The sequence below is a fragment of the Apodemus sylvaticus genome, chromosome 9, assembly GCF_947179515.1.
Source record: "Apodemus sylvaticus chromosome 9, mApoSyl1.1, whole genome shotgun sequence".
Lineage (NCBI taxonomy): Eukaryota > Metazoa > Chordata > Mammalia > Rodentia > Muridae > Apodemus > Apodemus sylvaticus.
The window spans coordinates 72528444-72553972 of record NC_067480.1 but is presented as its reverse complement, the minus strand read 5'-3'; the positions used below and the strand labels follow the sequence as shown (position 1 = coordinate 72553972).

The following is a 25529-nucleotide window of genomic DNA, read 5'->3' as shown; positions in this document are numbered from 1 at the left end:
TTGGCATAATTTCCAGGATAGCCAGGACTGCATCCTGAGACCCTGTCTGAAACATGTCCGAAGAGGTGCTAAGGAGGAGAATGAGGGTCCAGTAGGAAGGAGGCCTTGGGCTTGAGCAGGAGGCAAGCAGCAAGTGACAGACAACTAACTGGAGGTCAGGAGAGCTGAGTGAGAGCAGGTCTCCTTCCACTGTCGCACAGGTCCTGGGTCGCCAAGCCATTCCACCCACTTCACACACTCAACTGCTATGGTTTCAGAGCACCTTCAGTTTCTGGAGAAAAGTGGCTGTCTCCCGCCCATCAGGCCTCCCCAACAGCACACAACAGCTTCCCCAAAAGCCCACACCTGTTCCCACCAACAACTCCGTGGCTCCTGCAATCAACCGTCCCTGTCATGCCCCACACCAGCAACCATGTTGAGATTGAGCCCAGCTCCCCCAGAAAACACCAAAGCCCCCAAACAGCAGAGGTGACTTCCCTGCCTGCCTTCCATAAACTGTGGCTTCAAAGGGCACAGGTGAGGTGCAGTGTGATCTGGCAGGAGGAAGGACAGCCATGTTCCAGGCCGGTGTCCACTCCTCTCAGGACACTGATTCTGACCACCAAACATACAAGGGAACCCATTTCAGTATGGTGTCTGGAAACGAAAGCCCTACTTCTCAAGAGACCTCCCAACATGGCCAGCCGCAGGTGACAGACTTTCTTCTTGAGATAGTCTCAGGAAGCTCAGGCTAGCCTTGAAATTCTACACTTGATCTTAGCCAAAAGGCCGAGAAGCGATTAGCCTTGAAATTCTGATCCTGTCTCCTACCTCCTCAGTGCTAGGGTTACAACCATGCACCAAACATAGTTTATACTTGTGAATAGCAACTGAGCTCCCAAGCACTTTACCAACTGACCCCCAACATTCTCCCAACTGAGCTAAGCACCGCATCTTCATTTCCCATAGATGAGGCTGTACTTTGTGGCCCAGGCTGGCCTCCCTACCCAGGCAACCTAAATGCAGGAGCAACAGTTCAGCTTCAGCACTGATACCTGACACTTAAAATTCTGAGATTCCGAGAAGACAACTCTGAAGGCATGTGACTGCCACCGCCCGGGCCCTGCCCCCATTGGCCTCACCATGCAGTCTCAGCCGTCTTGCCTGGTCATGGCCACAGGACGTGTCCACACACAGCTGAGAGATCAAATTGCTTTAATTAGGGGTGACTCCCGGGTCCAGCCTGGGTCCTGTGGCAGCTATGCCAGCTGGGCCTGTGGTCTGCCTGTGTCTGCCGCCTGGCTTCCCTTTCTTGGTAGACGAGCTGGTTTTTTTCCCCAGCTGATGGGGCCGCAGGCCAGGGGCCACCGTGTCAGTGACAGGGACCCCGAGATGTGGCAGCGGCTCATCATCCAGGGCCTTGAAGCTGAAAAAGTAATCCACGTTGGCCACCGCGTCTAGGATTTCAGGGACACTGTAGTCAAAGGACAGCAGATCGTCTGGGAGGTGCAGGGAGCGGATGTCGGTTGGGAAGTCATCCCCACCACCACCACTGTCCCGCAGTCCAGGGCCAGGACCCCTGTGCAAAGCCACCTCAGGTTCAGTGCCACCAGGGAGACAATCAAAAAGTTTCATGGCATCTTCTAGAAGAACCTTCTCTGGTAGGAAGAATGCACGAGCCACCTCAGGAGGCATGGTCTCGCCTGAGCCCACTGGGGTGACATCCTCTACCTTGGCCACCTTGGGCTCTACAGGCCCAGGAGGGAACTGCAGACCTGGCCTGGCCACACCACTGTTCTGCAGCTCCCGGGGAGCCTCGATGGGCCTCATGGTCACCTGGGGTCCTGGGAACTGGCTGGCGTGGCCACTGAGATGGCCATAGGGCCCAGGTGGCAGCGTGTGTGCCGTGGGGACTGTGATAAGCAAGGGAGATGGCTTAGTCTCTTTGGGGGCTGGCGGAGGTGCCAGGCCGTCTCTGAGCATCTCCATGAAGTTGAGGGGCCCTCCGTCCCGCAGGAAGCCCAGAACCTCAGGCACGGGCTCCTCCGGTGGAAGGTAATGTGTGAGGTACTGGGGCCCACTGGGGGCCGGCTGGTAGTGGGGGTACAGCAGAGGTGGCGGCCCCGGGGCCTTGAGGTAGGACGGGGCCTCCAGCAAGTAGCCACCAGACAAGGCAGGCCCCGCAGCCACCGCCACCTTGTACAGGGATGACTGGCCGAAGTCGGAGGTGGCCCACTCGATGCGGTAGATGCGGGGGTCGAAGAAGCAGCCGCAGGGAGCCATCTGGAAGCCTGTGGGTGGCGGACACCTGAGTGGGGCTCCATGAAGCCACCAGGCCATGGGGGCCCAAAGCCCAGGCACAGAGGACACAGTCCTGGCCTCAGAGGAGCCTTGTGAATTGGCTCTGATTACCAGTCATCTGGGGACTCATGGGGGGCAAGAACACAAACTGTTGGGGTCCTCTCCTCTGATGCCTCTCAGGGGAACAGCAACCTGAGTTTGGGTGCCCAGGCCTCTTGGAAAGCCTTGCCTAGTGGCAGCTGCTATCACCAAAGCAGGCTTCAGTCTGGTCTCCAGTGCCACTTCGAAATGTGGCACGTGAGTTAGCTATGGGGAGTCTGTGTGGAGTACAGAGGGGACAGGGCCATTTTAGGTCTCATCTCTGGTGAGTGTGGAACCTGCTCATAGCAGGGCTCGGGGCGCTGGCTGATACCTGCTGGAGGGGCTGGCAGCACATCCTGGTCCGAGCCGGGGGTCTGATAGTGCAGGTTGGCATTGGCTGTGGACAAAGGCGCCCGGTGGGTGGAGCAGGAGCCCAGGCCCCATGGCCATCACACACCCCTGCCCACCACCACCATCGTACCTACGGTGGGAAGGGGTTCTGGGCCACCTGGCACCTCAGGGCCCTCCAGGCTCTGCAGGCTGAAGCCTTCCTGGGGTATGGCTGGGGGATAGAGGGTTTTGGGGTGCTGCATGGGTGAGACAGGCCACCCCGGGGGTGCCCGGGTGGCAGCAGAGGCACCTCGGGGACAGAGTCCCTCTGGGTTCTGTTTGCCCCGTTGCTAGGTGGAGGGTTCCAGTCCAGGGCAGGCTCATCACTCAGGTTCCGGGGGAGGGGGAGGGGGAGGGCGAGGGCAAGAAGTGACTCCCTCCACTCCAGAGCCAGGTCGCTGCTGCTGCCTCCATGCAAGTCACCTAATTCAACGTCACAAGGACACTGGCCAGCAAAAGGGGACAGCTGGGAGTCAGAAAACAGTGCAGATGGGGACCAGGTACAGCCGAGGCTACCTCGGGACCTAAAAAAAAGCCAAGTGTGATGGACGGTGCATGCCTAGGTTCTAGGAATTCAAGGCCAGCCCAGACAACAGGAGATCTTGTCTCAGAAAACCAACAAAATAAAAGAAATTATAGAAGAATAAAATTTATTGTCTCCATTGGCTACTTGTAGGCATTGGCTTTGTGCTTGGGCAGGAAGACGAAGCCAGGTGGTACTGGTCCAAGCAGCATCTCACTGTGGGGACAGAAGTGACAGGTCAGGCCTGGGCCTCCCAGCATCCACTTGCAGAGCTCTGGCCAGTGGGTACCTGATGCGAATCCAGTCTGCAGCCTGCTGGCTGGCCATGAGTGTCTCCAGGTAGTCACGGCCTAAGTAGTAGGGTGGCCTCTCGTTGATCTTCTGTGGGAGTCGCTCGAGCAGGCCCACGGGCACATACCTGTGGGCCAGGAGGGCAGAGGAGGCAGTGAGGCTGAGTGAGGCCTGAGGTGCCAATCTCTTCCCCCAGCTGCTTGCCTGTTCAATGCTTACCTGCAAAGAAAGGAGAGCCACTCAAGAAGGAAGCGCCGGGTCCGCTCCACACCCTGCGTGTCAGAGCCCCAGTGCTCTAGGCCATAGTGCGTGAAGTCCCTCAGGATGTCCAGGCGCTCAGAGGACGAGATGTCCCAGTGTCTCTGCTCTTTGATCTCCGTGAACAGCCAGGGCTTAAGCAAGGCACCACTGCGGGGGCAGATGCTCAGTGAGGGCCTGGGGCCTCCTAGCTCCAGTCACCTCAACAGTCAGGCCGCACCCTCACAGGAGCCCCGGTGCAGAAAGTTCTAGCACAGCTGTCCCAGCCTAGCTGCTGCTCACCGGGCAACCATGACCCCCGCAACGCCTGTCTGCATGGCACAGTTGGCGTCCTCAAACGAAAGGATGTCCCCATTTCCTGAGGAGACACAATGGGGTCTTGACAGTGGCAGGCCCCAAGGACGCGGGGACGTCATCAACCCGTCTGGAGATTTCCAAGGGACTCAGCATCCTCCCAGTCTTCCCAGTTGAAAGACGTGACCCCAGTGGTTCTGGGTACCTACCAAACAGGGGCATGGGGCTGGCCACCTTGGCACACTGTTCTATGTAGAGCCAGTCGGCCAGCCTGGTGTAGCGCTGTTCCCGGGAGCGGCCATGGAGCTGGGGTGGGGGTAATAATGAGGGCCGAAAGTGGAGGGTGACAGGCCGAGGGGCAGAGCTGAAGGGCAGGAGAGGGCACAGAGAGACAGCAAGAAACCAAAACGAGAGACAGACAGGACCGGGAGAGCCACGGTAACCCCAAGATGTGAGCCCACTGCCCTGACACCCACCGTGACCAGTGCGACACCCCAGTCCCGCAGTTCAGGCAGCAGGCGGTGTGCCAGGCTCACACGCTCCTGGACACCTGTGCGCATCTTCACAGTCAATGGTACGTCCAGCACCTTCGAGGACAGGGGGGGGACTGGAGGCTACCTGGCAGAATCATGGGGGCCGGAGGAGAGGCAGAGCGCTCAGGAGCCCGGTTACCTCATTCACGCCCCGCACGATCTGCTGGAACTTAGCGGCGCGATTCATGAGCGCACAGCCGCCACCCTGTGGACAGAGACCCTGGTGAGCTCCCGGGACAGACACTCCCTACAGGCACCCACGCAGAGCCAAGCCAACTCGGTGTGCTCCATATCCAGATGGGGAAACTGAGGCATGAGGCCAGCAGGGCAGGGCCCTGGGCTTGGCGCCAGGGCAGAACGGCCATCACCTTCTTGTAGACGAGGTCGATGGGGCAGCCCACGTTGATGTCCACGAAGTCCACTTCGATGGTGCGGTTGAGGAGCTCAGCACATTTGGTCATGGTGTCAGGGAACGCGCCCTCCAGCTACACCGGGCAGAGCGTGGTCAGTGAGAAGGCCAGGCCGCGGCACTGCCCCCCGACATGGCAACACTGACCTGCACCCCAAAGATGTCCTCGCAGGGGTGGCGCTTGAGCAGAGCCCACTCAGACATCTGTCCCTGGAGCAGGTTCGTGCACATGGCCATCTCCCCGCAGGTCACATCCGCCCCGAAGCGCTTGCAGATGCGGCGAAAGGGCAGGTTTCCACACTGGCTGGGACATGGCCATGGTCAGGCCTCAGAGGTCAGTGAGGCAGGGACACTGGACCAGCAATGCCCCAGGGGACCACTGAGCCACCCACCCCCAGCCTCCGCCTACCGTGGTTAAAGGAGCCAGATACAGCTTTCCACTGATGTCTAGCTGGAGGGGAAATGAACACGTCAGGCCTCCTTCTCCCACGGTCTAACCCAGTCCCCTCCCCACACACCCCTGCGGCCCCCTCTGCTGCTGGCCCCTCTGCACACCAAGTACCTTTGTCTTAGGAGAAACCTAACGATGACTGGTCTTCTGTCTGGAGAGCTTCAACTCAGCCTTTAAAACCCTAGTCAATGCCTTCCCCTTCAAGAGCCTCCCGCGGTACCTCTCCGCCCGCAGCCCTGACCCTCGGGGCTGTTCCCGCTCTTTCTGCTGAGACAGGACTGTAGACAAAACAGCTGCCATGCCTGCATCTTACCCGCTTCTTCTCACAGGGCCGCAGGCGGATGATGTCCTCGTCTGTCAAGGGGCCACAGGTGGGCACAGGCCTGCCTTGAGGGGTTCCAGCCCCCCCTGCAGCGTCCGGCTGGCCGTGGCAGCTATTCTGCTTTGGGGTCAACGCGGCCACAGTGGTCTCAGGGACAACAGTGGGTGTGGAGCCCTGGGTGAGGTGGTACAGGGCCTGCTCAGCTCGCTCAAAGCACACTTGGCGCTTGCGCAGCTGCTGCTGCAGGGCCCTGTCTAGGCCGTTTCGCACAGAAGGGAGCTGCGCACAGCGGGCCACCACCTCCTCCTTCACCAGGTTCTGACCCTCAGGCCCCAGGTGTGCGCCAGCAAAGCGACAGGTCATGCTGAAAGGGCACCGGCCAAAGGTGTCGAAGAGCACGCAGCGGGGGCCCAGGTCGGCCGGCTTGGTCTCCAGGTAGCGCGCCACATCATGCAGGAAGCGGCAACGGTCTCCAAACGCACACGGAGTGGCCGGCTCCTAGGAGGGATGTGAGAGGACCGGGAGAGGGCTGAGTGGCCAGGGTGGGCAGGGCAATGATCTCCCAGCTGCATGTCCCGGGCGAGTGCCAGCGACCCCAGCATGGCTGTTTGACCAGCTCTGAAGCTGGAATGGTCAGGCTGGGTGACAGGTCTGAGGCCCAGAACACCAGTGGCTCTGCACAGGACCCAGGTCTGATTCCCAGTAACCAAGGGGCAGCTCACGGCCACCTTTAACTCTAGTTCCACGACATAGAGCGCCCTCTTTTAAAAAGTAAATTAAAATAGCTGAGCACACCTTTAATCCCAGGACTTGGGAATGCTCTCTGAGTTCAGGACCAGCCTGGTCTACAGAGTGAGGGCATCCAGGGTTACACAGAGAAACCCTGTCTCAAAAAAAACAAAATAAATAATTAAATGCAAGTGTGGTGTGTAGGTAGGCTGAAGGTCGACGACTCTGAAGGCAGCACCACAGACCAAGGCAAGGTGCTGCTGGGTCTAGTTCCCATAGGACAAGGGTCTACTTTCTGTAGGCCAAGGGTCTACTTCGAGTCAAGCCTGTAGCACAAGCAACCCCTCACCTGCAGGAGGGACGGGCAGAGCCTTTCCTTGTCATAGTGCGCTGGCTTCATGTGGGGCCGGCTTTTGTTTTGGCCACGGGCCCTCTTGGGCACCTGCCTTTCATGGGACTCAGTCGCCACCTCCGTCTTTGCATTATCCTGCCCATCTTCCAGGCGAATTCTTTTGGCCCCCGGCTCATCTGGGTCTCCGGTGGGCGTTTCCTGGCATGCACCCCCCTGCTTGTCTGCATCCAGGTATTCGTGGAAATGTTCTTTGGTGGTGCGGTACCTGCCAGAGAGGAGAGGCTCATTGTGCACACGGAAAGGGGTTTAGGGGCTAATGCCAAGCTCACATACTTCTGCTTGCAGGAGGCTTCCCCTACTTAGAACCAGTTTTCACTGGTGGCACCCTAGTGCCAAGAGGACACATTTTTACACTTGAAGGACCCATTCGCGTAGACTACGAAGGAACTACAAATCCCAGCATGCTTGGTAGCGAGACTCAGGCTACCACATTTCCTAGGAGGTCTTTCAATGCGAGCCATTTTTTTTTGCCCCTCGTAAAGACTACAAGCCCCAGCATGCACCTCGGGCCCTGCTTCTGGTTCCCCAAAGCTACATGTGCGCACAGCCGGCCTAATTGCTTGTGACAAAAAACGCTCGTTACTCTCCAAAGTCAGCAGAAGGTAGGTAAAGACTCTGGCGCCTCCGAATGCAGCTCTCCAGAACGCCGCCACACCTCCCAGCATGCACCATTCGCACCGCGCCACGGACGCCGGGAAGGCCACATCAGCTTCGCTGACGGGTTCCAGCGACTCACTGAGCTTTAATGGGAGCCACCCCTCGTTCGCACGCGCCAACCCCGGAGTCACCGCCACCACCGCACTCGGCTGCCGCCTCCGCAGCCTCCGCCATCGACGCCCCTCACACTGGCACTGGAGTGTGGCAGGAAAGTCTTCCGGGTCGCGTGTGTCCTCTGGAGCCTACAGAAAGGAAAGCGCACTCTCAGACCACACCAATAATGCTCAGGCGCGCGTGCGCACGGCCGTGGGGGCGGGCAAGGCCGAGCAGGAACCGGAAGTGCTCCAGGTCCCGGCTGGGTTCAAGTCGGTCACCCGTGGGTCACTGCTGATTCCTGGAAGTGAGTCGCAAGGGGCTGTAGCTCACACTGACCGACCCTGTGCTTTTTTTACCTTTTACAAACGTGTCTGCTATTTTATAGTAATAACCGCAGCCCGAGCCGTGTTGCGCACGCCTTTAATCCCAGCACTGGAGAGATGGAGTCAGGTGAATCACTGAGTTCGAGGCCAGCCAGATCTATAGAGTGAGGTCCAGAACAGCCTGAGCTCCAGAGAGAAACCGTGTCTCGGAAAACAAACAAAAAATCGCAACAGCGTTGAAGGATCCAAATGGCATCACGGGGACACGCTCTCCTTTGGCAATGCCCTTCGTGAGCCACTGTGGCCCATAAACGCCTGGCAATTTGTGTTATTTTTATTGTGCTGCCTTTGGGGGGGGGGCAACATCTCATGTATATCCAAGGCAGGCCTCGAACTCACAGAGATCCTCCTCCCTCTGCCTCCCGAGTGCTGGGATTAAAGGTGTGTGCCAGCATTTCTTTGAAAGTGACATTCACTCATCTATTATGTGTGTGTGGGTCTCCTGTGTGTCACGCTTATGAGGAGACCATATGACAATTTTGGGGGTTCCCTGACTTCCCATGTCCGTCCCTGGATTGAACTCGATTCCTTGGGCTTGACATCAGGAGCTTCTCCACACCGATCCTACAATTACTATTTTAATAAAAATTTGCTTAAACATTTAAGAACAGCACTTGGGGGGATCGGGAGGTAGTGTTTGAGGCCAGCCTGAGCTACATGTCTCAACTAAAGCCAAGTCAAAGCAATTGATAGTTATATTTATTTAATTCATGGAGGCGGGGGAGGGGTGGCTCACCCCGTAGCCCAGGCTATCCCTCAACGCACGAACTAGACGCCGCTGGTTGTGTAACATAAGGGGAAGCTGAGGCCCAGAGAGGGAAGGGGATTAGTCTAAGACCTCCACGGCTCTGTTTGCTCCATTGCTCCCTACCGCCCCCACTGGACAAGATGGGAATAACTATGCATTTTAATGCTGGGACTCCTTTGTAATGTCTACAATTGGGCTGCGATAAGGACACGCTCTTGCAAGAAACAGGGCTGCAAAGGGCAACGACGGGGTCAAGATCCCTTCCTCAAAGCGACTTCGTCCTCTTCTGTGCAAGGCAACCCGGGTTGGCTTCCCACGGGAGGCGTGACAGCCTGGCAGTTGATAACTATGACAGTGCAGACCGTTAACCTTAACCGTGGTGTGCAGCGTTCATGCTGATGTGAATACAATGGTGCCGACCCCTTACAGGGGCTCAGAGTCTACCATGCGGGCCTTGATTTCCTCTCCTACAGTCCCCAGTCCTTCCGCGTCCATTCCCTTTCCAGAAGCCTGACCTCCTAGCCTCCTCCGGGCTCACCCACCCCTGTCTCCTTTCTCCTCCGGCAGTTTCCACACCCAAGTCACCTGGCGTCTTGCCTTTGGGAGAGTCTGCGGCTCCTTGAACTGAGGGATCCAGATAATCCCTGGAGCTACGGCAATCCAGCCTGATCTCAGCTGACACCAGGAAGCGAGGGAGGCGGGCGGCTGTGGCCCCGCAAGCACTTAAGGAGACCTGGTCCCCAAGGCGGGGGGGGGGGGGGGGGGCAGGGAAGACTGAAGGGCCCCGCCCCACTGCTGCCTCCTCCCATCTCTCTGTGTCTTTTCTATTCTTCCTATGTATTTACCCTCAACGACTCTATTTTATCTTTTTTTTTTTTAAGATAAGGTCTCAGGTAGCACAGGCTAGCTAGTCTCCAACTCACTGTGGCCAGAAATGACCTTGAATTCCTGATACTCCTACCTCCACCTCTCAAGTGTGTCGGCCATCATGTTCGGCATTCTCTCTCCTCTCTGTCTCTCAGTTTTTGTCTTTTTGTGACAAAGACTCGCTTTCCATTCCAAGGCAACCCCAATCTCACGGCAATGCCCCTGCCTCATCTTCCCGAGGCTGGGCTCCCTCCTTTTCTGTCTTGAGTTGTGTCCACCTAGGTACCCCCACTCCCCACCCCTCGGCCGCCCCTCCCCCCTAAGGTCTAGCAGGTGCAGTCCTGGGCTGGGTGCCCACGGCTGGCCTCCCTGATTTGTGTAGCAAATTCCTTTATCTACGCCTGCAGCTGGGTCCTTATCTCGGGGCTGCAGGTCGGGAGCAGGGGGATTAGAGCAGCCAGGGCCAAGCGGGTTGCAGAGAGCTCAGCATTTACAGCAGCTGGCGGGTCCTGCAAGTGTGCGCGTGCGCAACACAGACTGCAAGCAAGCCCGCCCCAGCCCCGCCCACTGCGCTAGACCCCGCCCAGCCCCGGCCCCCAGCTTCTCCCGCAGGAGCTACCGCCCAGGTGGCCCGCCTGATGGCCTGATGCATTTCCCACCTTCCTGACCTCCGCAGGGACCCGGCCTCCACCTCTGACCCCGTGCTGTCGATGGCTCCCAGGGGAACAGCTCTGGTCCTGTTTTTACCATCCCAGGCTGGATCTGCAGCCTCGCTCCTTCCTGCCGCCCACGGGCTGCTAGAGTCCCTTCTCGACTTCGGTTTGCCCGTGTCACCCCACCCCCACCAGAGAGTGTGTCAAGTGATGAAGGAAGCCCCTCTGCGTCTCCCAAACTAGACGTGGCAGTCATTCCAAAGTCCCAGAACCCAATAATGGACATCCTGGAGGCGGGAGCGTGGGGATTTCCAGGTCAGCCTGGGCTACAGAGCAAAGCCTTGTCAATCAACCCAGTGCTGGTCTCAGAGGGTGGAACCACTGAAGCCCTTTCCATCCCTAGCACCTCAGAACCAGGACAGGGAACGTGCCCCGAGAATCAGGAGTTCGCGGTCATCCTTGACTATATAGCAAGGTCCAGCCCCCCAAACCAAACCCATGCGAGAAGTGAGCCCCGAGGAGAATCCTGTCCTGTAGTGGGTACCCAAGGCTGTTCCGGGAGCACACCTAGGTTTACAGATGACTAAAATGGAGCTGGGCAGTCTCTTTCGTCTCAACACACACTGCTGCATGGTGCATGTGATGTTAATATCATATGAGGCGGCCACGGGGAATAGAGGACACACTGAGTTCCCACCACCTCCAACCCCTCTGGGCTGGTCCTTGGGAGTTCCCTCGGGCGTGGGGCGGGGGGTCCATCCTTCAAGCAGCTGAACCTGGGCCAATCCCTAAAGCTAAGATGGAAACTTCCTCACCAGCCAAGTTCATGTTTTGGCCAGAGGCCACCAGCCTCCCAGAACCTTGGTCTGGGTCTCCACCCAAGTACAGAGTGCTTTCCCTTGGGAACGATAGCCTCCAGGAAAGGTCTGGCCGGCTCTGGAGGGGGGAAAGCCGCGGTGGACAGGACTGACATTCTGCAAAGTCCCTGAGACACAGACTCTTGCTGTGTGACCTGGAGCCTGCTGCATGACTTCTCTGAATCTCAGGTTTCACAACCACCTGTTGATTAGCAAACCGGCTGGTGGCAGGGCAGGCTGTGGCTGGTGTTACTTGGAGATGCAGGAACAGATAGATGCAGGAGAATGCATTCCAGCACAAGGTGGGTGGGGGCTCTGAACTCAGGCTGCCATCATCTCTACCAGGGCCCCACATCCTGGCTGAAATGGATCAAAGAAAGGGACTGACGTGTCTGGGCATCTTTGAGCCTCAGTTTCCCCATGTCTAGGCTCTGACAGGACACCAGATGCTACCCCACGTTTGTCCCCATGCTGTGGGAGGTTAGTCCTACATAGCCTGCATCTGGGACAAGAGTCTAAACATAAAATACTGTAAACACCGGAGCCCAGCAGCCCTGAGGTCAGCCATCTATGGGACAGCTGTGACCCTTCTCCAATGCGGGGGTGACATCAACTGCCGGCCTCCGAGGAGCATGTCCCTCACCCAACAAGAGCCCAGTAGGGGATCAGCCTCATCTGAGCTGGTGTAAGAAGGAAGAATTCTGGAAGAATTCTGATGCTCCGTGTGTGTGTGTGTGTGTGTGTGTGCGTCCCAGTTCCCAGCTGAGGTGTGACTCACAGAGCATGGCAGGGCGTCTGTCAGTTGCTGTCTGTCTAAAGGGGAGGCAGAGTGTGTAGGTGACCTGGAAGGCTATTGGAATAGATGACACTTGTATTTCTGGTGTGACCACGTCCAGAGCAAGGGAGTTTTGTGTATCTGAGGCTCGTGAGGCTGTCTTTGTAACAAACCATGTGTCCCAGAAATGGGTCATAGGTGGGTGCATGTTCTGTGTCCCCACCTTCTGCTCCTGTCTCGCCTGACGGTGTCAGCTCTACTCTTGCACCCCTATCCCAGAGGAAGAGCCCAGTCTTTCAAGTTGCTGTTGCCAGGACAACCATTTTATGAGCGTCCACATGGTGGGCACATGTGTGTGTCCTACTCCCCATGTGTCTGCCTGCCCCACCCCCAGTCATGGCTGGGCCGGGTGAACAGAGGTGGCCATAGCACGGCTGGTGACAGCTTCATGGGGGCTGGCCCAATAGGGGTGGGCTCTGGAGAGCTCTGTGTGCAAGGAGGCCCCGGCCTCCCACACCAGCCCCCATGTGTGTTGTGTGTGTCCACAGGAGCTGTGGGGGTTTCTTGCATATGTTGTATGCTGTGTGTATCTGTATGGGCCTTTGACTAGTGGCGGGTGTGACAGAGGAGACAGAAGCTGCTATATTGTTTATGTGTATTGCCTGGTGTGGGTCTGTGTGTGTCATCCAGCACCAGGCTGTAGCAGAATTGAGTGTGTGTGCAGGAGCCTCAGGGGAGAGCCTCTGTGTGAAGTCAGTGTGCCTCTGGTATGTACAGAGTCTATAGTTAGGTGTCCTTCTGTCAAAGCTCTGTGTGTGCTAGCATGTGATCACCAGGTGTCCAGCCCTGAGTGACAACAGGGACAGGAAAGATGTACCTTCACGTGAAGCACAGGTTGGAAGGACCCATCTTGAATGTCCCATCTCCCCATTCACAGCCCTCATCTGTCTCCCCATGCCAGGCCCTCACCCCATCTCGCCTGTGTGTGCCAAGCCCTCGCCCCATCTCCCTTGTGGCACACCCTCGTCCCATCTCTCCTGTGCCAGGCCCCCACCCATCTCCCCCAGGCCCTCACCCGCTCCCACCTTCCCCATTTTCCCCGTGCCACACCTTTGTCCTATCTCCCCCACCCCTACCCTTGCCCCATCTCCTTGGCCCCCCATGCACACCCTGACCCTATCCTCCACCTCACCTGTGCCATGCCCTGGGCCCTGGGAAGCGGCAGGCACAGGAAGGAATCAGCTGCCTCAGATCTCTGAACACACCCGTGACTTTCAGAATCTGCTGTTCTGACTCACGGAGGCAAATAAACCCCTCATTACCAACTGCACCCAACATGTACATGAGCACAAACTCCGCGGACGTAGGGGTTCCCCAGCGTAAGCCCTAGGGAAGGGGTGAGGCTGTTTGGGAGGTTATTCCTGAGAAGGCTTCTGGGATAAGTGGACCTTAAGTAGGGGGCAGGTGGTAGCCAAGGGAGCTGACTGAGGAGGCGCTGGCAAGGGATGTCAAAGAGGGCGGAGCCTCAACCCTGGTTTCTCAGCCACTGGGCGTGGCAGGGGCGTGACCGCAGCTGGTCTTGTCCCACCCACCCTGTCTCTGAGTGGCCGAGCTCCGCTAGGGGGCGCTTGCTGATCGCAGGCGGCGAAAGAGTAGGGTGTGATGGGTTTGAGTGATCAAGTCACTCAAAAAAGATAGGATGCTTTTGGGAGGGAAGTCATTCGTGAGAAACGGGTCCCCCCATGGTGCTCTGAGGGGCAGGATGGTGGGAAGCATTGATGGGCTTAGTTCACTGCGGACAGCAGGATCTTCAGGGTCTGAGAAGAGACTGAACTCCGTTTCCCTGGGGGGGTTTTCTTGGAGAGGATAGAGGGGTGGGATTAGGGGTGGGGAGGACTTGTGAGGGGACCATGGGTGAGTGTGGAGTGGCCTTTGGCTGGGAGGGAGGGTTATGGTGTGTCTTGGGACTCTTAGATGGCTTCAGAGCGCCTGGACAGCAATTTGGGCGGGGGGGGGGGGGGAGGCGATGCTGTAGAGATTCTCCCTCATTGGTAGTTTAGTGGAGCTAGATAGGGAGTTGGGGACGTGGAGCAGGAATGTGCAAAGTTAGTAAGGACTAGATTCGGGGCGCATGGTCTTGGATAAAGGAGAGTCCCCGGGAGGAGTGATCGACGGATTGACGGGTGGAGCAGTTTGGCTGTTTAGGGCCTCCCACGATCCTGCCACCTGCTCTCCCGGAGCGCCCCTACAGCAGAAGGGAGGACGAGGGCGGCTCCCGAGCCCGGGAAACCCTACGCCACGCCCACGTACACGCCTCCGGGAAGGCCACGCCCCCTCGAGCCCAGCCGGCCTGAGGTGCGCGGCGGGAGCGGAGGGAGAGCGCGCGGTGGCTTCGTCCGTGTGCCCTGTGCCCGGCGCTCCTCGCGTGGCCCCGCGTCCTGAGCGCGCTCTAGCCTCCCACGCACGCCGTCCCGGGGTTCACTGAGCCCGGCGAGCCCTGGGAAGACAGAGAAAGAGAGGCCAGGGGGGAAACCCCATGGCCCGGCCCCTGTCCCGCACCCTGTGCGGTGGCCTCCTCCAGCACAGGGTCCCCGGGTCGCCTCCGGTCCCCGCGATCCGGATGGCGCACGCAGTGGCTGGGGCCGGGCCGGGCTCGGGTGGCCGGAGGAGTCACCACTGACCGGGTCATCTGGAGCCCGCGGCAGGTAAGCGGAGTCCCGGGGTGCAGTGCGGGGGGGGGGGGGTCCCAAGTTCCCCCTCCCAGGTCCCTGCCGGGCTGCGTACACTGCGGGGTGCGCTTTGGGCTCCTGTGACCCCCGGTGCCTGTGGGAGGCTGCTGGACCTGCGGGCCCCCGTGAGCGCCCCGTCGGTCAGGGAGAATGGAGTGGGGGGACTTCGTGGTCACAGAAAGCCCTGGGAGGGGGCCCAGACGCGCAGCCCTGCGGCGCACAGAAGTAAACAGTCAGGGGCGCGTTCCCTGCGTTCCCGGGGACACCGTGTCCTCCCCGGTAAGGGCCGGGCCACTGGGCTCCTGAATCGCTGTTCAGCCACAAGAGGGCGTGGGGCTCTTTGGTGGAGGGGGGGGGTCCCTTAAGGGCAAAGCTCAGATTAGAAACGGGGGTGTGTTCCCCACTTTCCGAGTTCTTGTTCCAGATTAACCCCAGATAACTCGGTTTATGGGTGAGAAGTCACCAGGCCCACCCAAGGTTGCTGCCGGGAGTGGGCAGACTTCAGGTGGGACCGGAGGCAGAAATCCTGGTGCCTGTTGCCCAGGGTAGATGCTGAGATGCGGAGTGTGTGTGTGTGTGTGTGTGTGTGAGCCTGGTTCACTGGGTCTGGCTGGGGAACTTCTAGAGGGGTGTGCTGGGAACTGGACCTCTGGGTTTCTGTCCCACGCCTTCACGTCCCTGGTGTTCTGGGACACCCTTTGTGTGTCAGCGCCCCGGGCCCCCCCAGGAAGCCCAGGGGGTGTGTCAGGATGTCCTTGGCGGTAGATTCCAGCCTGACCAGCTGGTCCCACCCTAGCCCCTAGCCCGGCCAGGGCCTGGACAGCCCCTCCTGCTCTTTCATCAGGGACCGGGGTCCTGAGCCCACTGCAAACCCCTATGCAACCACAACCTGTACCAGGTAGTGAGAAATGTCCCCCTCGGCCGCGTACACCCCATCACCCAGGCACCCTCCTCAGCTGGGCATCCTGTCCTGAAATGCTACCACCCTGTTCTCAGAATTAAATAAAAATCAGTCACACAAACTCGGAGCCAGGCACCCAAAACAAAACCAAAAACCAACAAACAAAGAAGCCAGAGATGTTTTTGACAAATGTTTGTCTGTGGGCAGTGTCTTAGAGGCAGACACACTGGCATCCACGGACGTGGGACGCGGGAACCCGTGTGACTAGGTGATGAGCAGGAGACTCAGGGAAGACTTCCTGGAGGAGGGGCATTACAACTGGGGCTGAGCAGGATGAGTAGGAGTTTTGTAAGTGGGGATAAAAGGGACAGCGCTTGGCTTGTTTGGGGACAGTCAGGGTGACCCGGTGGTGGATGGGTGGGGGTGTTCTGGAAGGGTTGACGGAGGAAGCATGGGGAATAGGTGTGGCACCTCTGGCCTGTTGTCACAGCTACTCAGGATCTGGAGGAAGGAGCATCAGCAGTTAAAAGTCAGCCTTGGCTACATAGGATCCAGCAATGGGTTACACTGACTCAAAAGAGGGAGGAGAGCAAAGTTACCAATTAGTCAGTTATACAGGAGCTCTCCGTGATGAGCACGCGGCCTGTGCTGCCAGCTCCGGGGGTCGGGGTCGATGCCCCTGCATTTGCTTCGCACTCACGTATATTTAAAATAATAAAAAGAATTACTGCCGGCCGGTGGTGGCGCACACCTGTGATCCCAGCACTCTGGGAGGCAGAGGCAGGCGGATTTCTGAGTTCGAGGCCAGCCTGGTCTACAGAGTGAGTTCCAGGACAGCCAGGGCTACACAGAGAAACCTTGTCTCGAAAAAACCAAATCCAAAACAAAACAAACAAACAAACAAAAAAAAAAAACAGAAAAAGAAAGAGAAAAGAATAGAAAAGAATTACTTTAAAAGGTAAATAAACAGAATGAGAGAAAGAAAGTGCAGGGCCGCCTAGACTCCCAGCACTTGTCTGGGGAAACTGAGGCCCAGACGCGCTCCCATCTCCCATCTGAGGTAACTGAGGCTCAGACAGGCTCCCAGCTATCGTCTCGGGAAACTGAGGCTCGGGGAACAGACGCCTTTATCCGGAACCAGAGACCAGACTTTGAATTTAGGAAGGAAGGAGAGGCCAGGCAAGTCCCCTCCCTCCCCACCCTGTTACTGCCGCATCTGGGGCCTGCCTCAGTTTCCCTTCCAAGCCAGATGGTCAGGGCTTCAGGGGTGACTTTTCCCAGCCGCCCTCAGGCCCCGCGCCAGCGGCTCAGCCGCATTAGCCTGATCCGGTTATGCGCGGGGCCTCCTGCTCACAACCAGCCCCAGGGCTGACCAGACCTGCTGTGCTGTGTGTCCTGCCCGGAAAGTCCACCTTTCTGGTCCTGCCTGGCGTGGGGTGCGGAGGAGGTGAAGGGAACTGGAAGTAACGGGGTGGAAAGGAAAGGGACTTCCCAGCGGAGGCTGCAAGTCGCGGAGACTCCACCCCCTTCCCCATTTTAAATCCAACTGCTCAGCGACTTTGAGCCACCACTGTCCTATTTAAGAATGTGTGGAGACAGCGTAGCTAAGCTGACAGTTGCCCTCGGACTTCCGCACAAGCACGCTGCAGCGCGTGCTCCCTCAGACATACACACAGAAATAAGATGAAATCTCTTGAAGTGTAGGGGGCATTGGAATTGGGGCTTTGAGGTATGAACACGAGTTTGGTCAACCGGGCATCGCTTGGGCTCTAGAGGTGCAGTAGCCCTGGGGTTCTTTGCCCCTTCTCTCGACTGGGAGGGAGCGGCTGTGTTCCCCCCTCAACCCATCAAGCCCCAAATGCCTCCCCAGGCCACGGCCCCCACAGCTCATCGGAACCAGCTGTGCTCCACAGATGTTGTTGCTTTGCCCCCAGATGTGCGTCCCGCCAGCGGGTGGGGCCCTCGGAAGGAGGTGAGGACCCAGGCTCCAGGAGGCCTCAGTTTCCCCATCTGGAACCACTAAGAATCCATAGACTGTCTGGGAAAAACTGTTAGTGCTGATGAGAAAACTGAGACAAGGACTCTGCAAAGTATATGTCCGGGAGTCGCTCCTCCTCTGGTGCCCCCATGGTTTTCTAGACTTGAGTGACCTCCAAACCGCAGGCAGTAGCACGCATCACGCCGGCTCCGGAGGTGGAGGCAGGAGAGTCAGGGGTGCAGAGTCGTCCCCAGCTACACATTGGGGCCACAGGAGACCCCGTGGGTTACAAGGAGTGAGCAGGCTGAGAAACAGGCTCAGAAAACTGCACTCGGCCCTCCCCTCCCCCGCACCTTTTGGCTCCGACTGAAGATGGGGAAACTAAGTCACCGCGGGAACTGGGTGGGGTGGCAGTTGCCATGGAGATGGGGCAAGGCAACTCTCCTGGTCCTAGTGGAGGAACCAAGCTTTGAAGGATGAATAGGAGTTTGAGGCTGCTGCGGCAGGGCTCAGTTCCAGGCCCTGGCTACCAGCCAGGCTGAGCGCCTCGGTGCCCAGGCGTGCGCACACCTCCTCTGCACACACCAGCGGGTCTGCGGGACAGAACTGCAGATGGGGAAACTGAGGCTGGGAGGAGGGAGGAACAGGAGAATACGACCCTGGACAGACCGCTTGCCAGGACGCGGTGACCCTTGGCCCCCTTCCAGGAGCCTCTGCGCACCTACGTCACCCCCAGGATACCCCCGCCCCTTCCGTGCCAGACACAAACCAGTCGGGTGACCCCAGACAGAGGGGCCATTGTTCATGGGTTCAGAGCTCAGCTGGGGGTGCGTTCTCCGACCACTGGGTGGGTGCAACCGGGCCACCCCCGGTACTGGCATTTCCGCTGTCACGCTTCCTCATAGAGCCCAGAGAGGAAACTGAGGCACTGCCTCCAGAGGGTTGATAGTAAGGCACGGGCCTTGGGCGTGAGGGCGATCATGCTAGGAAAACCGACTCCCAGGCCGCAGACGCGGAGGACACGGGTTTGGTCCCCAGTACCCGCGGGCAGCACACAGGTCCCTGCCACTCCACCCCGGGGACCCCACCTCCACTCCTGGCCTCCATGGGCAGCGCATGGACTTGAGTTGAAAATTCAGAGTGGGGCTTAGCAAACCATCGGCGCCCAATAAATGTCAGACGAGGACAAATGCACGCATGGTTACCGGGACAACAGACAAAGGAGAGTCTCGAAGCCTCAGTATACAGTTGGTGCTCAATAACCAAGCAGGCCGGGGCTGCAGACTGAACCCCGGGTCCAAGCAGGGATCGTAGCGCAGGGTCAGCCTGATACACAAGAGTTTCAGAGCAGCCTGGGGTAAATCTCAAAAGGAAAAAAAAAAAAAAGCCAAACCAGCTGCTGCTGACCATGGCGAACCTCTACCTGCTCTGTGCCTCAGTTTCTCCAAATGTCTCCTGTGTACTCAGCATCAGGTCTGGTACACTGTTGGCACCTGTGTTGGGGCCATGCGAATTAAATGCAAATGCTTCCTGGGCACTGCACGCTGGGTAAGATGGGAGGTGGGCTAGCCTCAGGGAACGGGAGTGCGCGGGTGTTTAGACACACACTGTGTGCAGCGAGCAGGAGTACTAATACCTTGATGGAAGAGGTGCAGCCTGGTAGGGAAAACCGGGGCACACAGTAGGTTTCCAAGGGTAGAGCCCACCTCCTGGCCACCTCCGGGTCACCCTCTTCCCTACCTGGGTCCCCTTATCCATCGCTTGGACACGCCACGCACCCTCAGCCTCAAGGCCTTTGTACCCCACTATTGCCCCAAATGAAACACCCGCTGTCCTCCCGCCGCACCCCGCCGCGCGCACCCCCCGCCGCGCGCACCCACCCCTCCATCATCTCCCCGCAGGCCGAGGCCCAGGATGAGGCGCTGGAAGGCGGCGGCCCTGGTGTCGCTCATCTGCAGCTCCCTGCTCTCTGTCTGGATGTGCCAGGAAGGTCTGCTCTTGGGCCACCGCCTGGGACCCGCGCTCACCCCGCTACGACGCCCTCCACGCACCCTGGACGCCCGCATCGCTCGCCTGGCCCAGTGTAAGCCCCGCCCCGGAGGGAGGGGGCTTCCTGGAAAAGGTTTCCGTCCCGTGGGAGAAACCAGGGCTCGGGCGGCCGGAGGCGATCGTGGAGACAGTCAACCAACACTGACCCGGGAGGGTGTGGCAGGCTGCACGTGGGACGCTGAGCCCCTTAGCTTTGGGGGTATGGCTTTTTTACTTTTTTTATTTTATTTGAGACAGTCTCATGTAGCCTCCTGCCTCCTGAACCCCCTCAGTTCTGCACACACTTCAACTACAGACAAGTGCGGGGTAGGGGACAATGGCAGCCACCAGGATGCTGGAACCAGGGTGTGGGTCTCCAGCACTCAGGACGGCGCACGCGCAGGGCGGACCGCCCTCGCGACCCAATCCCATGTCTCTTTCTTCCCGCCACAGATCGCGCTCTGCTGCAGGGCGCCCCCGACGCGGTGGAGCTTCGAGAACTTTCTCCCTGGGCTGCCCGCATCCCGGGACCGCGCCGTCGAGCGGGTCCCCGGCGTCGGCGTGCGCGACCGGGCGCGCGGCCGTGCGGGCTGCGTGAGCTCGAGGTGCGCGTGAGCGAGCTGGGCCTGGGCTACACGTCGGACGAGACCGTGCTGTTCCGCTACTGCGCAGGCGCGTGCGAGGCGGCCATCCGCATCTACGACCTGGGCCTGCGGCGCCTGCGCCAGCGGAGGCGCGTGCGCAAAGAGCGGGCGCGGACGCACCCGTGTTGCCGCCCGACGGCCTACGAGGACGAGGTGTCCTTCCTGGACGTGCACAGCCGCTACCACACGCTGCAAGAGCTGTCGGCGCGGGAGTGCGCGTGCGTGTGACGCTACCTCACGCCCCGACCTGCGGAAGGCCCTGCCGACCCCCCTCGCGAGAACTGAAGTCACATAAAGTGTGGGAACTCCCATGCCTCTGTGCGTTCATGCTCTGCGGGGGGCCGGGGTGCGGGGTTGCCCGGGGGAGGCGATGGCTCCTGATGGCCCGGGAGAAAGGGGGATAGATGTGAACAAAGAAAAAGCCGTCATGGGAAATGGCCTTGCTGGAGGAGCCCACAGAAAATGATGCATACGGACGGCCACGTGGGCCTGTAACCAAGGCGCTGGACATACACAGCAGAGGCCCGGGGTAGAGAGTCCAGAGTTCACCATCTGTCTTGAGATTTCTGCTGCTGCGTGCGTGCAAACACCATGACCAAAAACCAAGTTGGGGAGGAAAGTGTTTACTCGGCTTATTCTTCCATTATCAAGAATAATACCAAAGGAAGTCAGGACAGGAACTCCAGCAGGGCAGGACCTGGAGGCAGGAGCTGATGCAGACGCCTGAAGGCTGCTGCTTACGGGCTTGCTCTGCCTGCTTTCTTGCAGAACCCAGGGCCACCAGCCCAGGATGGCCCCACCCACAGTGGGCTGGGCCCTCCCACATCAGTCACTAATTAAGAAAATGCCTTACAGCTGGAGTTCATGGAAGCCTTTCCTCAACTGACACTCCTTTCCCGGATGAGTCTAGATTGTGTCAAGCTGACACAAATCCCAGCAGGACATCCTCTGAGACCACCCACACACTGCTGTACCATACAGGGAGACAGGTTGGGGCTGGAGAGGCTGTTTGGCAGTTAGATAACCAGCTGTCCTTGCAGAGGACCTGAGTTCGAATCTCAGCACCCACATGGCAACTCACAGCCAGTGACTCAGCTCCAGAGTGACAGTCCCTTCTGTCCTTGGGTACCAACAAAACATATTTAGTTACAATATGTCCATCCTTTTAAGAGAAAGAGTAAATACAGAGTAAGTAAGGAGAGAGTAGAAGATGATGTCTGGTGTGGTTAGTGAAGTTTGTCCTTCCAGCCCTGGATCACAACTTTTAGACTAGCCTGGGCCGCACAGTGACCAGCTTCCGTGAGGGCCTGTCATCTCTTGAGAACTGGAGCCATATCTCCTTCCCTGGCTAAAAATACCCATTTCTCACTGCCTACCTCCTCATGGGGACAGGTCTGGCTGGAGTGGGTGCCAGCCCTATCCAGCCCCAAGCTGGCACATGCCAGGCATGACTGGGTCACTAAAGATGTTCATCCTGCATCTCTAAAACCTCAGCTGGGCATGGAAGGATGGCTGTACCATAGGCTGGGGTGCGGATGTCTTGGCCTTGGTGTCACCTTGATGCTTGGCTGGCCTGGAGGGTACCAGAGAGTGTTGGGCTCCCAGAGATCAGGATGGGAGGTCTGTGGGTCCCACAATGGAGCATGGGTGGGGAAGGGTGCTGTGTGACAAGACTTTTTCTGGGGAGGTGCAACACAGGTAGACAGGCGCACACACACACACATCCACACATCCACTTGTAGGGAACCTATGACAGTTCCTAGTCTGGACACCACCAGATCCAGCGTGGTGCCATGAGTTTACTGGGGTCACTGACAGGCATATGTGTGAGGGGTCACATACTGGAGTGGAAATGACCCAGAGACAGCTGCATCACCAAGGCATGAGTGACAGCTCAGAAGGCTGGGAACCTGATGCTCACGCCCAGCCTACGGGCGGGCGGCAGGGCGGCAGGGTGCAGACTGTCCTTTGAGTGCCTCAGCTGCCCTGAGGTCTCCAGGCAGATTGGCTTCCTGAGCTCAGTTTTGCTTGTTGCTCACTCTGGTGGGAGGGGCTTAGTGAGGCTGCTCGGTTTCAGGGACTTCCTGGGGCTGTTTTGTTTAATTTTCTGCTTTAGGAGCTTCGTACAGGATGGAATATTTTGTGTAGAAGGAAATTGCACCCAGCAAAGGGCAAGACCATTTTGATCTCATCTTGCTATGGCCCTGGAACCTGCAAACACTTGGGATGGGGTTTTCAGGCGTTTCTGTCCCTGTCTAGCTTTCCCAAAGATCTGTGGGCTGAGGACATGCACCCCTCCTCAGAGTAAACACTCCCAAGGCCATCCCTTCTTCATACAGATGAACTCAGCAAGGCTTCCGGGGTGCCCTGCAGGGATTCACGGTGCTGGCCCCAGCCCATGGGTGTTCTCTGTGGAAGAGGAGTTGGAGCCAGGCCCCTGGCTGGGAGCTCTACGTGCCAGCCACAGAGTGGGGTGGAACCCACCAGGCGATGGAAATGTAAACATTGTCTCCCACAGCCTCAGCTCTGCACCCGGGCTCAGGCACCACACAGGGCCACCCAGAAGGCCGAGCGTCCCCGTCACACCCACTCCCAGGTTTTGTTGTTGCCAACGGTCTCCAGGAGCCCAGGATGGCCTCCAACTCCATGTAGAGGAGGTGGCTGTGAAGCCTGGTTGTCCTGCCGCATTTCCCAGGTGCTGATGGCACTGTGCACCACTGCTCTCAGCTGCACACTCCCCCGTGAAGGTGACACCCTCCCTCGTGAGCCTCAACCCCCAGGCCGCTTTCCTGCCCAAACACCTAGTCTGAGTGGCCCACCTAGTGTCCCAGGCAGCCCTGTCCCCTTTCTCACCCCGACTCAGCCTGGAATTCACCCCAGGGGACATCATTTTTAAGAAACATCGAAGCTGGAAGCTGACTGACCAGTTTTCTGTATGTGCACAGAAATGGGGAGCACAGGCAGAGGCGTGGGGCCGTTCTCGGTAGCTCCCCGCCGTGTGTTTTGAGGCAGGGTCTCTCTGACAATGCAGCTGCCAATTGAGCAAGACGGACTGGCCGGTGAGCCCGAGGATCTTTTCTCCTGCTCCCAGCATAGGGACGCGGCCTTGCTTTGTCATACATGGCGGTTTACATAGGTGCTGGGGATCTAAGCTCACATCCCTTTGAAGGTTGTGGTATTTACGGTGACCTGGGATGGTCTCCAGACCCCTCAGGTGACACCACAGGTGACACCAGGCACATGCAAGTCTGAATGTCCCTAGGGGAAGGACACATGGTCACCCTGGGTGAGACTCATAGATGAAGGTCCCATCTGAACAACTGTGACAGATCCCTCCCCACCACCTCAGGAGTTAGTTTGTGTCATAAACACCACAAGCAGTTGAGGCAGACCAACCATCAGGAGGGACCCTGGAGAGTCAGGTAGCTTCTGAGCAGCGTGTATCAGGAGCAGGTAAAGGAGGTGTGCCTTAGGGTTGCTATAGCTGTGATACAACAGTGTGACCAGTAAGCAACTTTGTGGGAGAGAGGAATTATTTCAGCGTCCATGTCTCAAGTCACATGTCATTTGTCCACAAAGTTGGGTCAGAAATTCGGACAGGCTCCTGGAGGCAGGAGCCGATGTAGAGGCCGTGAAGGTGCTGATGACTGGCTTGCTCCTCATGACTTGCTCAGCCTGCTTCCTTATAGAGCCCAGGACACCAGCCCAGGGATGGCTCCACCCACAAAAGGCCAGGTGCTCCTATATGAACCATCAATCAAGAGAATGCACCCCAGACATGCCACGGGCCAATCTGCCTGTGGCATTCACTCAATTGTGAGTGTCTCTACTCAGATAACTCTAGCTGTGCCAAGTTGACTTAAAACTACCCAGCAGAAAGTGTCTGTCACCCAGGAGCGACCCCCTCATTCACACACACACACACACACACACACACACACACACACCCCTGGTGGTACACCGGCCTCAGCACTTGAAAAGGAAGTAGACGAATCAGATCCAAGGGCGTCCTCAGCTACAGAGTAGGTAGGAAGCTAGACCCAGACCTAAAGACACAACCAGGAAACCAAATTTAAAAAATCACAGAAAAAAGAAAGAGAGAAAGGAAGCAAGAACTTGATGCCAGCCCCTTTGTTAGCAAGAAGCTCCAGGCAGGGGGATGGATGGTTTTGGAATTCCTCTGTTGCCTGTTCCTCGTCAGGCCGGTTTCTGTCTCCTCCTTCCATCCTGTGTACTTTTGCCTGTGGCCACAATGTGCAGAAGCAAGAGCAGTGATGTGGCTAGCCTTGTACTCTTTAGAGAACCTGATTGATTTAATGTAGCTGACTGGCCACACCATGTGAACCAGAATGACCTTGAATGCCTGTTTCTCCTGCCCCGGTTTCCCTAGTAGAAGGGTAACCACTACATCCAGAGCCTCACACTGAAAAAAAAAAATAGTTTAAATTTCAAAGTTGAAATGTTTCCATCTTTCTGGGCAGTGGTGGCGCACGCCTGTAATCCCAGTACTCTGGGAGGCAGAGGCAGGTGGATTTCTGAGTTCAAGGCCAGCCTGGTCTACAGAGTGAGTTCCAGGACAGCCAGGGCTACACAGGGAAACCCTGTCCCAAAAACAAACAAACAAACAAACAAACAAACAAACAAAAACAAATCCAAAAGACAAAAAAAAAGTTTCAATCTCAAAATGTTTCCCCATGAAACCAACTTTTGTAACTTTGGTATAAGCCCATTTATCAGATGTTTCCTAAAGCATAAACATACACTTCAGCTCTCAAGGATTCTGCATGAAAGAAGGAAAGTGGCAGTGGAGGGAAGACTTGGCCTGAGTTTGATCCTTGGGTCCCACATGGAAGAGAACCAATACCTGTAGTGGAACTCTGCCCTCCATGTTTGTTTACACACACATAGTGCACGAATACAGACCCGCACACACACATAAATGCATGCATGCATGCGCACAATGCACATAAATGCACACCTGTATGCACATACAATAAATAAACATACTTTTAAAAAGGAGTGTGCTAATGACTTCATTTGTGGGTCCTAGGTGGGGCTACTGTGGTGGGTCTGTGGGACTATGGGGCAGTTTGGGGAACTGCCGAAGTTCTGGAGACAGCTGAGCAGGGATAGCTGATGCTAACACATCCATCACACATAACTTTTCTGAAACTTGCCTTTCCTTCTGTCAGGGATGGAAGCCAAGGTTTGGGGCAAGTAAGAGGGGGCTGAGCCCCGTC

General features: G+C 57.6%; 3 protein-coding genes and 1 long non-coding RNA gene across 5 annotated transcripts; 1 reads left to right on the top strand and 3 right to left on the bottom strand.

Annotated features, from left to right (window-relative positions):
- Positions 1 to 1188: 1188 nt before the first annotated feature.
- Positions 1189 to 3386, bottom strand: Prr22 (proline rich 22). 2 transcript variants are annotated; one of them, XM_052192508.1, is made up of 3 exons: positions 2843 to 3386; positions 2693 to 2758; positions 1189 to 2270 (listed from the first exon to the last, which is right to left on the bottom strand). In XM_052192508.1, exons 1-3 carry the CDS (start codon positions 2952 to 2954, stop codon positions 1195 to 1197), a joined length of 1254 nt encoding a protein of 417 aa, XP_052048468.1. In that variant the 5' UTR covers positions 2955 to 3386; the 3' UTR covers positions 1189 to 1194. The 2 variants fall into 2 exon arrangements, with proteins under 2 accessions (XP_052048468.1, XP_052048469.1); XM_052192509.1 differs by lacking the exon at positions 2843 to 3386 and having other exon boundaries at positions 1189 to 2597.
- Dus3l (dihydrouridine synthase 3 like) lies at positions 3385 to 9583 on the bottom strand. Its single transcript, XM_052192507.1, has 14 exons — positions 9443 to 9583; positions 7710 to 7872; positions 6911 to 7178; positions 5824 to 6330; positions 5469 to 5510; positions 5207 to 5359; positions 5019 to 5135; positions 4790 to 4855; positions 4594 to 4704; positions 4327 to 4423; positions 4106 to 4181; positions 3785 to 3973; positions 3564 to 3692; positions 3385 to 3490 (listed from the first exon to the last, which is right to left on the bottom strand). Exons 2-14 carry the CDS (start codon positions 7802 to 7804, stop codon positions 3418 to 3420), a joined length of 1923 nt encoding a protein of 640 aa, XP_052048467.1. The 5' UTR covers positions 7805 to 7872; positions 9443 to 9583; the 3' UTR covers positions 3385 to 3417.
- A 4555-nt stretch (positions 9584 to 14138) lies between these two features.
- On the top strand, positions 14139 to 20600 carry Nrtn (neurturin). Its single transcript, XM_052192510.1, has 3 exons — positions 14139 to 14714; positions 19519 to 19700; positions 20099 to 20600. Exons 2-3 carry the CDS (start codon positions 19532 to 19534, stop codon positions 20515 to 20517), a joined length of 588 nt encoding a protein of 195 aa, XP_052048470.1. The 5' UTR covers positions 14139 to 14714; positions 19519 to 19531; the 3' UTR covers positions 20518 to 20600.
- LOC127692298 (uncharacterized) lies at positions 15736 to 17104 on the bottom strand. The gene is made up of 3 exons (XR_007979441.1): positions 17018 to 17104; positions 16239 to 16496; positions 15736 to 16140 (listed from the first exon to the last, which is right to left on the bottom strand). It is a non-coding gene; the product is annotated as an uncharacterized LOC127692298 (long non-coding RNA).
- Positions 20601 to 25529: the final 4929 nt, after the last annotated feature.